The sequence below is a fragment of the Heterodontus francisci genome, chromosome 48 (genome assembly GCF_036365525.1).
Source record: "Heterodontus francisci isolate sHetFra1 chromosome 48, sHetFra1.hap1, whole genome shotgun sequence".
Classification (NCBI taxonomy): domain Eukaryota; kingdom Metazoa; phylum Chordata; class Chondrichthyes; order Heterodontiformes; family Heterodontidae; genus Heterodontus; species Heterodontus francisci.
The window spans coordinates 14,487,492-14,499,562 of NC_090418.1; the positions used below are offsets into that span (position 1 = coordinate 14,487,492).

General features: G+C 40.7%; 1 protein-coding gene across 1 annotated transcript; it reads right to left on the bottom strand.

Annotated features, from left to right (window-relative positions):
• Window positions 1–2,854: 2,854 nt before the first annotated feature.
• LOC137357483 (probable G-protein coupled receptor 139) lies at window positions 2,855–7,022 on the bottom strand. Its single transcript, XM_068023831.1, has 2 exons — window positions 6,953–7,022; window positions 2,855–3,774 (listed from the first exon to the last, which is right to left on the bottom strand). The coding sequence occupies exons 1-2, from the start codon at window positions 7,020–7,022 to the stop codon at window positions 2,855–2,857; spliced, it is 990 nt and encodes a 329-aa protein (XP_067879932.1).
• Window positions 7,023–12,071: the final 5,049 nt, after the last annotated feature.

A 12,071-nucleotide genomic window follows, 5' to 3' on the forward strand; every position in this document is an offset into this window, starting at 1 on the left:
TACGAGTTACAATATTTAGACAGATTAGCAATTAGAGTCAGTTAACGCTTCAATCCATTCCTTAACTCATCTCTGACTTTACTCTGGATCCCTGCATAAATAAATGGGTTTATGGAGGAACTCAAAAGCTGAAGCATAAATCCGCTTTCCTCCAGAATAAAATTTGATTAACTGATATTGGAAAATGAGAAATAACTTAACTTCGCAATTCAGACATCGAGGAAAGTTATAAGAAACAACAAGCATAATAGGATGAGACTGCCCGAGATGCAAATTAGCAAAGCAATGGACTTTATCTGGCTCTCCGTCTCTGGGTCACGCTGATTACCTACAGTCTCCTGCGGGTTCTAATGGCCGTTGAAATGTGACTGATGGTCAGAGCATTGAGCAGTAAAATCAGAATAAATGAGAGGCAAGGAGTTAAAATGCGATGAATCCAGTCAAATGCTGCCCAGGCAGATAAGGTATAACATATTAACCTGATTTTGCAGAACTACGTTATATTCTTAATTGCATACAAAGGTTCATATATAAAGTACCAGAATATATTTTTGAAGCAGCTCACAGCACAGACTGTTCCTATAACCACAGCTGCTGTTTTCTCGGTGCAATATTCAGTCTTCAGCTTGTAGCAAAAAATGGCTATAAACCGCTCAAAGGTGAACACAACAGTTACCCAGACAGAACAGTCTCTGATCCAATAAATTAACACAAAGCTGAGACTGCAGACTGGGATGATGGAGAGGAAACTGAATACATACAATTCTGATTGCTGGACCACAAGACTAACGGGCTGATAAGGAAAGGGTGCAGAAGGGACCACTGGAAATGGTTGAGGGCATGCAGGGATTGGCCAATAAGGAGCGATTATGTAAATTGGGTTTGTTCTCATTAGAAAGTGAGATGAAATGGTTGCTGTTTTAGGATTTTAAGAGGACCAGATAATGTAGATGTCGACTACACCAAGCTATTTCACTTTGGACGGAACAGTAGAAGCAGAAGACACAGCCTGTGATTTAGGATGGCAAGTTCAAAGCTTACCTGTGGAAACAATACGTCATTTTGGTTAATCCATGGAATAGGGTCGCTCGGGAGATGATGAACTAGTTAGCATCCACTCGATCAAATGTAAATTCCATAGATTTCTTTCATTTTTTTAAAGATTACAATGCAAAAGCAATTTGAGTCATGTCAAAGGGTAAGGCTCACATGTCTCAAATCTCTCTATCACTGGGTGTTTCGTTTTTAACAATATTTCTAGGTTTGTCTTGGACTAATTGATGGAGATTGAATACTATTATTAGTCAACAACTCTATTGTCATTGAATAATATGACTATCAATATGACAAATGACGAAAAAGATGGATCTTGGGCATTTTCCGTATAGCAATTACTATTTTTGTATGTTTATGGACACAGCAGTGAGGTTCTTCAGCGATGCCCAATGAGTGGAGAACAATCGGTGGAGCTAACAAGAGATTCTATTTCAGAGAATTCTCGACTGTCAAGATCTGAACCATTATCAGGAAGGATATGAAGTCCCTTCAGTAAACAGTTAAAAATGAAAGCCATCAACAGATCAGAGCTAATACTCTGGCAACCACGTGAATGCAGATATCCTCTCATAACCTCTGGTACCAGGTTTGAGTCACAACCAACACGAAAACTGGAAAGTAATTGAGAACAAGTTACCATAATGAATTTTGTGATGATGCGTTTTGCCTCACAAATTCTTAAATCGCCAATGGGTGAGGATTTATATAAATTTATAATTTATATAGATGATTTGGAGTTGGGGACCACTTGTAGGGTGTCGAAGTTTGCAGATGACACTAAGATGAGTGCAGAGCAAAGTGCGCAGATGTCTGTGAAACTTTGCAGAGGAACATAGATACATTGAGTGAGTGGGCAAAGGACTGGCAGATGGAATACAATGTTAATAAATGTGAAGTCATTCATTTCGGTAGGAGTAACAGTAAAAAGGATTATTACTTGAATGGTAAAAAGTTGCAGCATGCTGCTATGCAGAGGGACCTGGGTGTCCTTGTGCATGAATCGCAGAAGGTTGGTCTGCAGGTACAGCAAGTAATTAGGAAGGCAAATGGAATTTTGTCCTTCATTGCTAAAGGTATTGAGTTTAAAAACAGAGAGGTTATGTTGAAGCTGTATAAGGTACTGGTGAGGCCGCACTTGGAGTACTGTGTGCAGTTTTGGTCTCCTTACTTGAGAAAGGATATACTGGCACTGGAGACGGTGCAGAGGAGGTTCACTAGGTTGATTCCGGAGTTGAGGGGGTTGGCTTATGAGGAGACACAGTAGATTGGGATGATATTCATTGGAATTTAGAAGAATGAGGGGGTATCTTATAGAAACATATAAAATCATGAAGGGAATAGATAAGATACAAGTGGAGAGTGTGTTTCCACTGGCAGGTGAAGCTAGGACAAGAGGGCATAGCCTCAAGATTAGAGGGAGCAGATTTAGGACTGAATTAAGAAGGAACTTCTTCACCCAGAGGGTTGTGAATCTATGGAATTCCTTGCCCAGTGAAGTAGTTGACGCTTCTTCAGTAAACGTTTTTAAAGCTAAGGTAGATATCTTTTTGAATAATAAAGGGATTAAGGGATACGGTGAGAACACGGGTAAGTGGATCTGAGTCCATGAAAAGATCAGCCATGATCTTATTGAATGGTGGAGCAGGCTCGAGGGGCCGGACGGCCTACTCCTGCTCCTACTTCTTATGATCTTATGATTTTATGATCTTAAACGATTGTGTATGAGAGAGTGCAAGCAGTCCGTGACAAAGTCGTGAAGATTGCAGGATGGAACTTGAGGTCCAATTCAGGTTGGATTTTACGATTTACAATATTTAAACGGATTAGCAATTAGATTCAGTTGATACTTCAATCCATTCCTTAACTCATCTCTGAATTTTCTCTGGGTCCCTGCATAAATAAATGGGTTTATGCAGGAACTCAAAAGCTGAAGCATAAATCCGCTTTCCTCCAGAATAAAATTCGATTCACTGAAATTCGATCCTGAGAAATAACTAACTTTTGCAATGCGGACATAGAGGAACGTTATAAGAAACAACAACCATAACAGGATGAGACTGCCCGAGATACAGAATAGCAAAACAATGGACTTTCTCCGGCTCTCCGCCTCTGGGTCACGCTGATTCCCAACGTTGCTGCAGATCTGAAGTCTTCTGCGGGTTCTAATGGCCATTGAAATGTGACTGACTGTCAGAGCATTGAGCAGTAAAATCAGAATAAATGGGAGACAAGGGGTTGAAATGCGATGAATCCAGTCAAATGCGGCCCAGGCAGGTGAGGTATAAAATATTAACTTGATTTTGCAGAACCACGTTATATTCATAATTGTATACAAAGGTTCATATATAAAGTACCAGAATGTATTTTTGAAGCAGCTCACACCACAGACTGTTCCTATAACTGCAGCCGCTGTTTTCTCAGTGCAATATTTAGTCTTCAGCTTGTAGCAACAAATTGCTACAAACCGGTCAAAGGTGAACACAACGGTTACCCAGACAGAACAGTCTCTGATCCAATAAATTAACACAAAGCTGAGACTACAGACAGGGGTGATGGAGAGGAAACTGAATGGAAAATAAATGCCAACAATCCGGTTTAATATTACAGCCGTGATAATGACCAGGAGATCTGTGACTGCCATGGATACAAGGTAATAAGTGATACATCTAGAGAGACCGCATCTTCCTCGACAAAAAATCACAATCACTGCCAAGTTAGCTGTAATAGAGAAAGAGAGGGGCAGTGTAAATGTTTTTATGAGAGAGAAACAAAGAGAGAACAGAAACATTATTGAACGGACTCGCAGCAAATCATTTATTTGAAAGTATTTTTGTGAACTTTGGAGATTTGGCACTGATCCTGAGATCAAAATCAACCCCCCACTGCTTTTTTGGTTCGAATAGTCAGAGCATTTAAAATCAGACAGGCATCGAAATGTAAATTAATATGAGGAAACATGACTTAAACAAGAAACCCATTGAAAACAACCCGGGAATTTCAGATTTTCATGATAAGGAACAAATGTTAAAGCAAGTGCAGAATAGTTAATAATAAATGCGAAGATTGTGAGGGGAAAATAAAGGTGCAGGGGATATTTGAGAGAACAAGTAAGAAACCAACCTACATTAAAGCTTAAAACAAACAGTAAAGGGCAGAGACAACCTGTTTAAAATAATTATACTCTGCTGGTGACTCAATCACTCTCATCCACTAAAGTACAATCCAGTTATATACTTTCATCAGTAAATTGCACAAAAGATTCACAAACAGCGTAGGGGTGAACGTAAAACCATTATTTTCTGAATATTTGCTGGGAATTTTGGCGAGGATGGAATTATAACTGCCAATTGTTCGGCTAATAGCCACCTGAGAACTTCAATGTCCTCCTGTCCTACCGGGACTGAACGGTAATCATGTCTCATTTGTAGAAACGCCCATCTTACAATGCAGCGCTTCCTCAGTTCTGCACTGGGCTATCATGTTACTTCATTGGCTTCATACGATCATTGGTTTTCAACGTTTATGTTTGTAACACAGATGTAGAGATGTCATCAGTTATGTGGCTGCCTTCAACCTTGAGAAAAGAATGAAGACAGAAACAGTCCAGGACACTGCCAGGTACAATGGTCAGAAGTAATACGCACCCTCAGCAGCAGTCAATGTAGAACCATCAGCAACAGTGTATATGGAAGAACAAGGCTAGGCTGATTCCATGATGAGGTTGGAGATGGAAAGCAAAAACCCAGTGCCGCGTGACTGATAGGGAAATGCAAATTCGTCATTAAAACGGCCTCTTCTTTTAGATTTTGTCGACTTATATTTTTGTCAACAATTCACTGTCTACTATTGCGTCTTCAATAAAGCCAGTCATTACATTCAGTCGGGAATTTTTACGCGATGAATATCGATAAAACCGTTGTAATATTAAGTGTGCTGCAAATATCAATCATTCTGAAGACAAACAAATTAATAAGTTCATAAAGCAAGTCTGTACAGAATAGATCCAGTGACTAAATTCAGCTAGCAGATTCATAATTATACGGTGCCGCAGGAATTTATAAATCTAGACAGCATCACAACTATTTGATTTAATTCATTCCAACAAACAATCTGAACTATCGAAGTGAATGCATCCTGCATTGTTGCAATAGAAAGCTGGGATCAGGAGCAGATCACTTCACTGTAATGTGGCTGTTCTAACGGATGCAATTTCTTACTCATTTGGGATAACTCAAAATTACAGTGGAATTGCCATTAGTGTAAAACAATGGCTAGAATACCAATGGCCTGAGATTACCTATAGGGCAGAATCCCACCACCAGTCAGTGTACAGCCGGCAACAAAATAGCCTTCATGTATATCTTATAATAATGTTTTAATGCCACTCGATATAGCAACAACAGGAGAATATTATCTCTGATATAACAAAGTGTTTCCACACTGAAGCAGTATTATTACAACTACATGTGCAGCGTGTTCACAGTGTGATAAATCACCCATATTAACAGCTTCAAGAACACAAGAGTCCCAGATGAACTTCAGGATAACAGCGTAATGATTCACCCAGATTATTAGTGTTAAAATGGCAACGAATCACATGCACACCATGGTAGAAGTGTGCTATGTCATCGGTCGTACCAATCTCAGTAACATAATCGAACTAAATGGATATCATGACAATTTGAGAAAACCGAAAACACTATCATCATCGCCGCCACAAACCTTGTTCCCTACACTCAACTCCAGCCAACTCCTTGGTCATTGTCTGAGACTGAAACAAATTGTTTCCAACATTGGCGTCCTACTGTTATATAGGCTGAATTTCTGACCCTATGTATGCTCCAATACTAAGACCGCCTACTTCCACCTCCATAATATTGGGCCACCGCCACATCAGCTCATCAGCTATTGAAACCCTCAGAAATACCGTTGCTATCCATGAAGTCAAATATTTCAAAGATTTCCCGACTGGCTTCTAACGTTGTACCCATCCATCCAAACTTCTCCTGCCCCACCTTAATTCGCACCAGGATCCGATTATCCATCACCCCTATGCGTGAGACCTATATTGGCCCCCAGTCCGGCAACACCTGAATTTTTGAATTATCGTCCTTGTTTTTAAATCTCTCCATTGCCTCACAATTCCATTTGTTAGCAAACTCCAGCAGCTCTACAACCCTCTGAGATACCTGCAATGCTCCAGTTCTGGACTCTTGTTTATCTCTGATTTTCTCCCTCTATCATTGGCGGCCCTGACTTCAGCTGTCTCTGCCTGAACCTCTGGATGCTCTGACACATCATTACTTCTCCACCCCTCTCCTGTCCTTTATTCCACTTCATAAAATCCAATGCCTTGAACAAGCTTTTGGTCACCAGTCTCCTCATGTGGTCAAGACTCAACTTTCATTTGGTAACTCACTCATGTTACTAAGTTAAAGGCAATAAAATACAAGATGTTCTGTTATTATTGTTGGTAATCATTCACAAACAGTAACGGTGCCAATAACACAACAGGTAGTGGCAAACAGAAAACGGATACATTTGGGAGGGGAGAATGATACATTACATTTATGATAAGAAATTAAACACTAAAGTTAAGGGATAAATGATGCCATTATATGGAGTAAATTATACTGTGTGAAGAAAATTTTATGGTTAAAGGAGATACATTTTATTGTTGGCATGAAGAAATTATGCTATTTAATAGGATTAAACGATTCAATTAAAGGAAAACAATTGGAATTGAAGAAGAGAACTGATAGTATTAAAGGGGAGGAATTATAATATTGAAGGAGAAAAATACTCAATCAATCGGGAGAATCGATACAAGTAAAGAAGAGCAGTGATGAAGTTAAACAATGGCACCCAGAACTAATAACCAACTACAATACTTTACCTGGAACACCGATAGCAGCAATGATAGGATAATAAAGGGCAAACACCAGACCTTTAGGTGTGCCGTGCATTTCTATAGGAAGCTCTGCACAACATTCAATGCTTGACTAATTTATACTTGATGTCAGCCTCCAGAGGGTCAATTAGGCGTTTTGGTCTTTTATATTAATTATAGCAATTGAAGTAAACAAATTAGAGCAGGTGATCCAAGACTGGAGCTGTGTTTTGATGAAATATCTATCATTGCATCATATATGGCTCTCCAAAAACATACACAGAGACCTCACTATGATCCCAATTACATTTTTCCGAAAAACAAATGACAAGCTTGATAGGTGGTTACAATTGGTGTGAGTTAACCTTGTACACGAGGGAGACACCAGCTTTAAAAGCCTTTAATGCTGGATTAACATGTCTCAACAAAATATATTATTGGCCAGAAAACTCTGGCCCCGGAGCCAGAGAATACTGCCAGATTCTTGGTTGCTATCCAATTCTCGTAAACAGGGCTGACATGCAACTGGCTCCAAATCCCGCTGAGAACATATACCCATTTCTGTTTCATCTCTACCTCTACTACTTCTGTGTGGTCAAGATTATTGCCATTTTTGGATGAGCTGTAATTTCCTTTAGTTAAACATTGAGAAGTCTGAAGCCGTATCTTCGCCCACATCATAAATACTCGGCCTTCACCATCATTTCTATTCCACTCCCCAATGATGAAAATCTATAAACAGTGAAGTAAACAAAACTTGGTGGGGGTGGGTGGCAGGTAACCAGATCGATGAAATACCATTAACAGGCACAGAAAATATTGTAATGGAATGCTGGCATTTAGGCCTAGAGAAATGGAATACAAGTGGGTAAAAGACATGTTTCAGCAGTAAACAAAATTCTGGTTAGACCACACTTGGAGAGGTGTGAGCAGTTCTGAACTCCACACCTTCGGAATGATATATTCGCCCTGGAATGGAGTGCAAAGTAGATTTATCACAATGGCAACTGAACTCCAAGGGATAAATTACAATGGGAGATTGCACAAACTAGCTCTATTCCTTGGAATTTTGAAGGGTAAGGGCTGATGTGATTGAAATTTTCAAGATATTAAGATACGAAGAAATTAGTTTAAATAGTTGGAGATTCAAGAATTAGTCACAAAATTGGAGGCACACATTTCAGGAGTGAAATTAGGCAACACCCGCAATTAGCTTCTAAAAATGCTGGATCAATTGTTAATTTTACAACTTGTATTGATATATTTTTTAGCCATCGGGATTAAGGGATAATGAGCAAAAGTGGGTACATGGACTTAGGTCGCAAATCAGCCACAGTATCATTGATTGGCGGAAAAGGGTCGCACGGTCAAATGGCCGACTCCACTTCCTATATTCATATGTTCCTCTGTCCCTACATTGGGTTGTCTCCTCCAAAGGGCAGGACGGTTAAAACTGAAATCACCACTGGAAGTAATCTCTGTAATAAATGAAACGAACTTATGGAAATAATTCATCTCTTGAAGTTCAGTTACCACTCTGATAAATCTTCAGCACACTCCTTTCCAGGGCGAATATATCATTTCTAAGGTGTGGTGTTCAGAAACTGCACGGAAACTGCAATTAGTTACCAGACATAAAGATATATCTTTAGCGGATCTGTAACTCACAACAGCAGAGTCATGAACAGACTTTAACAAATGCCATCTGGAAGTCAATATAAATAACATCCATAGACATTTCCCTGTCCACTGCCTTAGCCACCTCTTCAAAAAATTCAGTGAGATTTGTCAGGCATGACCTTCTTATCATGAATCCCTCATGGCTGTCCCTGATTAACTAAAATTTCTCTAGGTGTTCAGTCACCCTATCCTGTACAAAGCCCTGCTTCGACCCCACTTGGAATACTGTGAGCAGTTCTGGGCACCACACCTTAGGAAGGATATATTGTCCTTGGAGGGAGTGCAATGTAGGTTTACAATAATGATACCTGGACTACAGGGGTTAAGTTACACAGAGAGATTGCACAAATTAGGCCTGTTTTAGCTAGAATTTAGAAGATTAAGGGTTGATCTGATCGAAGTCTTCAAAATATTAACAGGAAAAGACGGACTAGATAAAGATAAACTATTTCCACTGGTTGGAGATTCCTAAACTGGGAACATAGTCTAAAACTTAGTCTAAAAAGTAGGACCAAACCGTTCAGGAGAGCTGTTAGGAAGCATTTCTTCACGCAAAGGGGGTAGAGGTTTGGAACTCTCTCCCACAAACAGCAATTGAAGCTAGAACACTTGTTAATTTTAAATGTGAGATAGATTTTTGTTAAGCATGATATTAAGGAATATGGAGTTAGGCCGCAGGTCAGCCATGATCTCATCGAATGGCGGGACAGGCTCGAGGGGCTGAATGGCCTACTCCTGTTCCAATCTTCCTATGTTCCTGTGCTCCTATTAAATGGGAACAGTAGTTATGATGTGAAATTGTTGAACTCGATGTCGAGTTGCAGAAGGTGTAAACTGTTTAATCAAAAATCGTGTGATCTGTGTACAACAGAGAAAAGTATTTCTGAAAGATTTAATCAATCACAGCTGGTCATGGACATCCAAATACTAGCACAGCTGGACAGTGATACCGAGGGATTAGTACAGCTGGACAAGGATTCTAGGGGCTAGCACAGCCAGGCAGGTATATACAAAGAGTATCAGCACACATTTTTGCGTGTTTTTAGTTCGTTTAATTTATTTTGGAAATTGCTTTCAATGGTGATTTCAGTTTTCATGAGCATTAAACGCTCCTGCCCTCTGGAGGAGAACATCCAAAGAAGAAGCTAGTAGGGCCAATGGCCAAAAGACCACACAAAGCTTCCGGTTTTAAGGAAGGTCTTAAAGGAGGTGGTGACGGGGCAGAGGTTCAGGAGTTCAGGCAGGTAACTCCAGACTATGGTGCATCATATTCTCATATCCCTGCTAACGGATTGCAGAGTATTCCACAATTTTACAGCCGTAGCACCAACTGTACAATAGCCACAATTATGGGTCTTCCAGTTCGATATACTCTCAGGCAGTGCATTCCACAGACTAACCACTTGCTATGAGTCATAGAATTATACTGTATGGAAACAGGCCCTTCGGCCCATCGTGTATGTGCCGGCCATCAAGCACCTAAATATTCTAATCCGATTCTCCAGCACTTGTCCTTGTATGCTATGGCGTTGCAAGTGCCCATCTAAATACGAAATCTATGGATTTCGATGCTTCTGCCCATAGGAACAATTTCTCCTTGTATAATCTGGACAGACCCCTCATGATTTTGAACACCTCTATCGAATGTCTTCTTAATCGTCTCATCTCCAAGGTGAACAGCCCTAGCTTCTCCAAACTATCCACATAACTGAAGTTCCTTATCCCTGGAACCATTCTCGTGAATCTTTTCTACACGCTATCTAATGCCTTCACATCCTTCCTAAAGTGTGGTGCCCAGAACTGGTCACAACACTTCAGTTGAGGTTTTATACAGGTTTATACAGCTTTATCATAACTTCCTTGCTTTGCTACTCTGTACACCTTATAAAGACCATGTAGGCTTTATTAACTACTTTTCAACTTTCTGTGCCACCGACAATTCTCCTGAACACATACTGGAGACGTTTGACCCTCTCTGCCCTTTTCAATAAATGCATCCTAGTCTATATCAGGATTTTTTTCTTTATTAATTCGTAGGATGTGGACGTCGCTGGCAAAGGCAGCTTTTATTGACAATCCTTTATTGCCCTTGAGAAAGTGGTGATGAGATGCCGTCTATATCTGCTACAGTTCTTGGAGCATAGGTACACCAACAGTGCCGTAAGGAATTGAGAATTTTGACGCGCAAAAGTGAAGGAACAGCGATATACTTCCAAGGTAGGATGCTGTGCTGATTGGAGGGGAACTTGCCGGTGATGGTTTTCCCATGCATCTGCTGACCTCTTCCTTCTAGGTGGTAGAGGTCGCAGCTTTGGATGGTGCTGTCAAAGGAGTTGCTGCTGTGCACCTTGTAGATGGTACACAATGCTGCCACTGTGCGCTGGTAGTGAAGGGAGTGAATATTGAAGGTGGTGGATTGGGTAGCAATCAAACGTGTTGCTTTTCCCTGGACGGTTTTGAACTTCTTGAGTGTTGTTGGGGCTGCACCCATCCAGGAAAATAGAGAGTATTCCATCACACTCTTGACTTGTGCATTGTAGATGGTGGACAGTTATTCGGGCAACAGGAGGTGAGTTATTCACTGCAGAACTCCCAGTTTCTGAACTGCGCTAGTACCTACAGCAATTATGTGGTTGGTCCAGTTCAGTTTCTGGTCAATGGTAGCCAACAGGCTGTTGATAGTGGGGGATTCAGTGATGGCAATGCCATTGAACATCAGTGGAAATGTTTGGATTGTCTCCTGTTTGAGATGGCCATTGCCTGGCACTTGTAAGGCACAAATTTTATTTACCATTTATCAGGCCAAGCCCGCAATTTGTCCAGGTTTTGCTTCATCTGGACATTTTATTTGGCTGCTTCAGTATCTGAGTTGTCGTGAATGGTGCTGAACATTGTGCAATTATCATCAAGCGATCCCACGTCTGACCTTATAATGGGGGGAAGGTCATTGATGAAGAAGCTGAAGATGGTTGGGCCTAGGACGTTACCCTAAGGAACTCCTGTAGTGATGTCCTGGGACTCAGATGATTGACCTCCAACAACCACAACCATCTTTCTTTGTGCTAAGTATGACTCCAACAAGCGAAGAGTTTCTCCCGATTCCCATTGACTCCAGTTTTGCTAGGTCTTCTTGATTCCATACTATGTCATATGGTGCCTTTATGTCAAGGACACTTGCCCTCACCTTACCTCTGGGGTTCATTTTTTTTGTCCATGTTTAAACTAAGACTTTAATGAGGTCAGGATCTGAGTGGCCCTGATGCAAACCAACATAAGTCCCAGTCAGCATATTAATGCTGAGCAAGTGCTGCCAACGACACCTTCCATTACTATACTGATGATCGAGAGCAGGCACAAAGGGCGACATTTATTGAGTTGGATTATTCCTGACATGCCTGTGCAATTTTCAACATAACTGGGCAGATGGAACAGTTTGGCAAGGGGC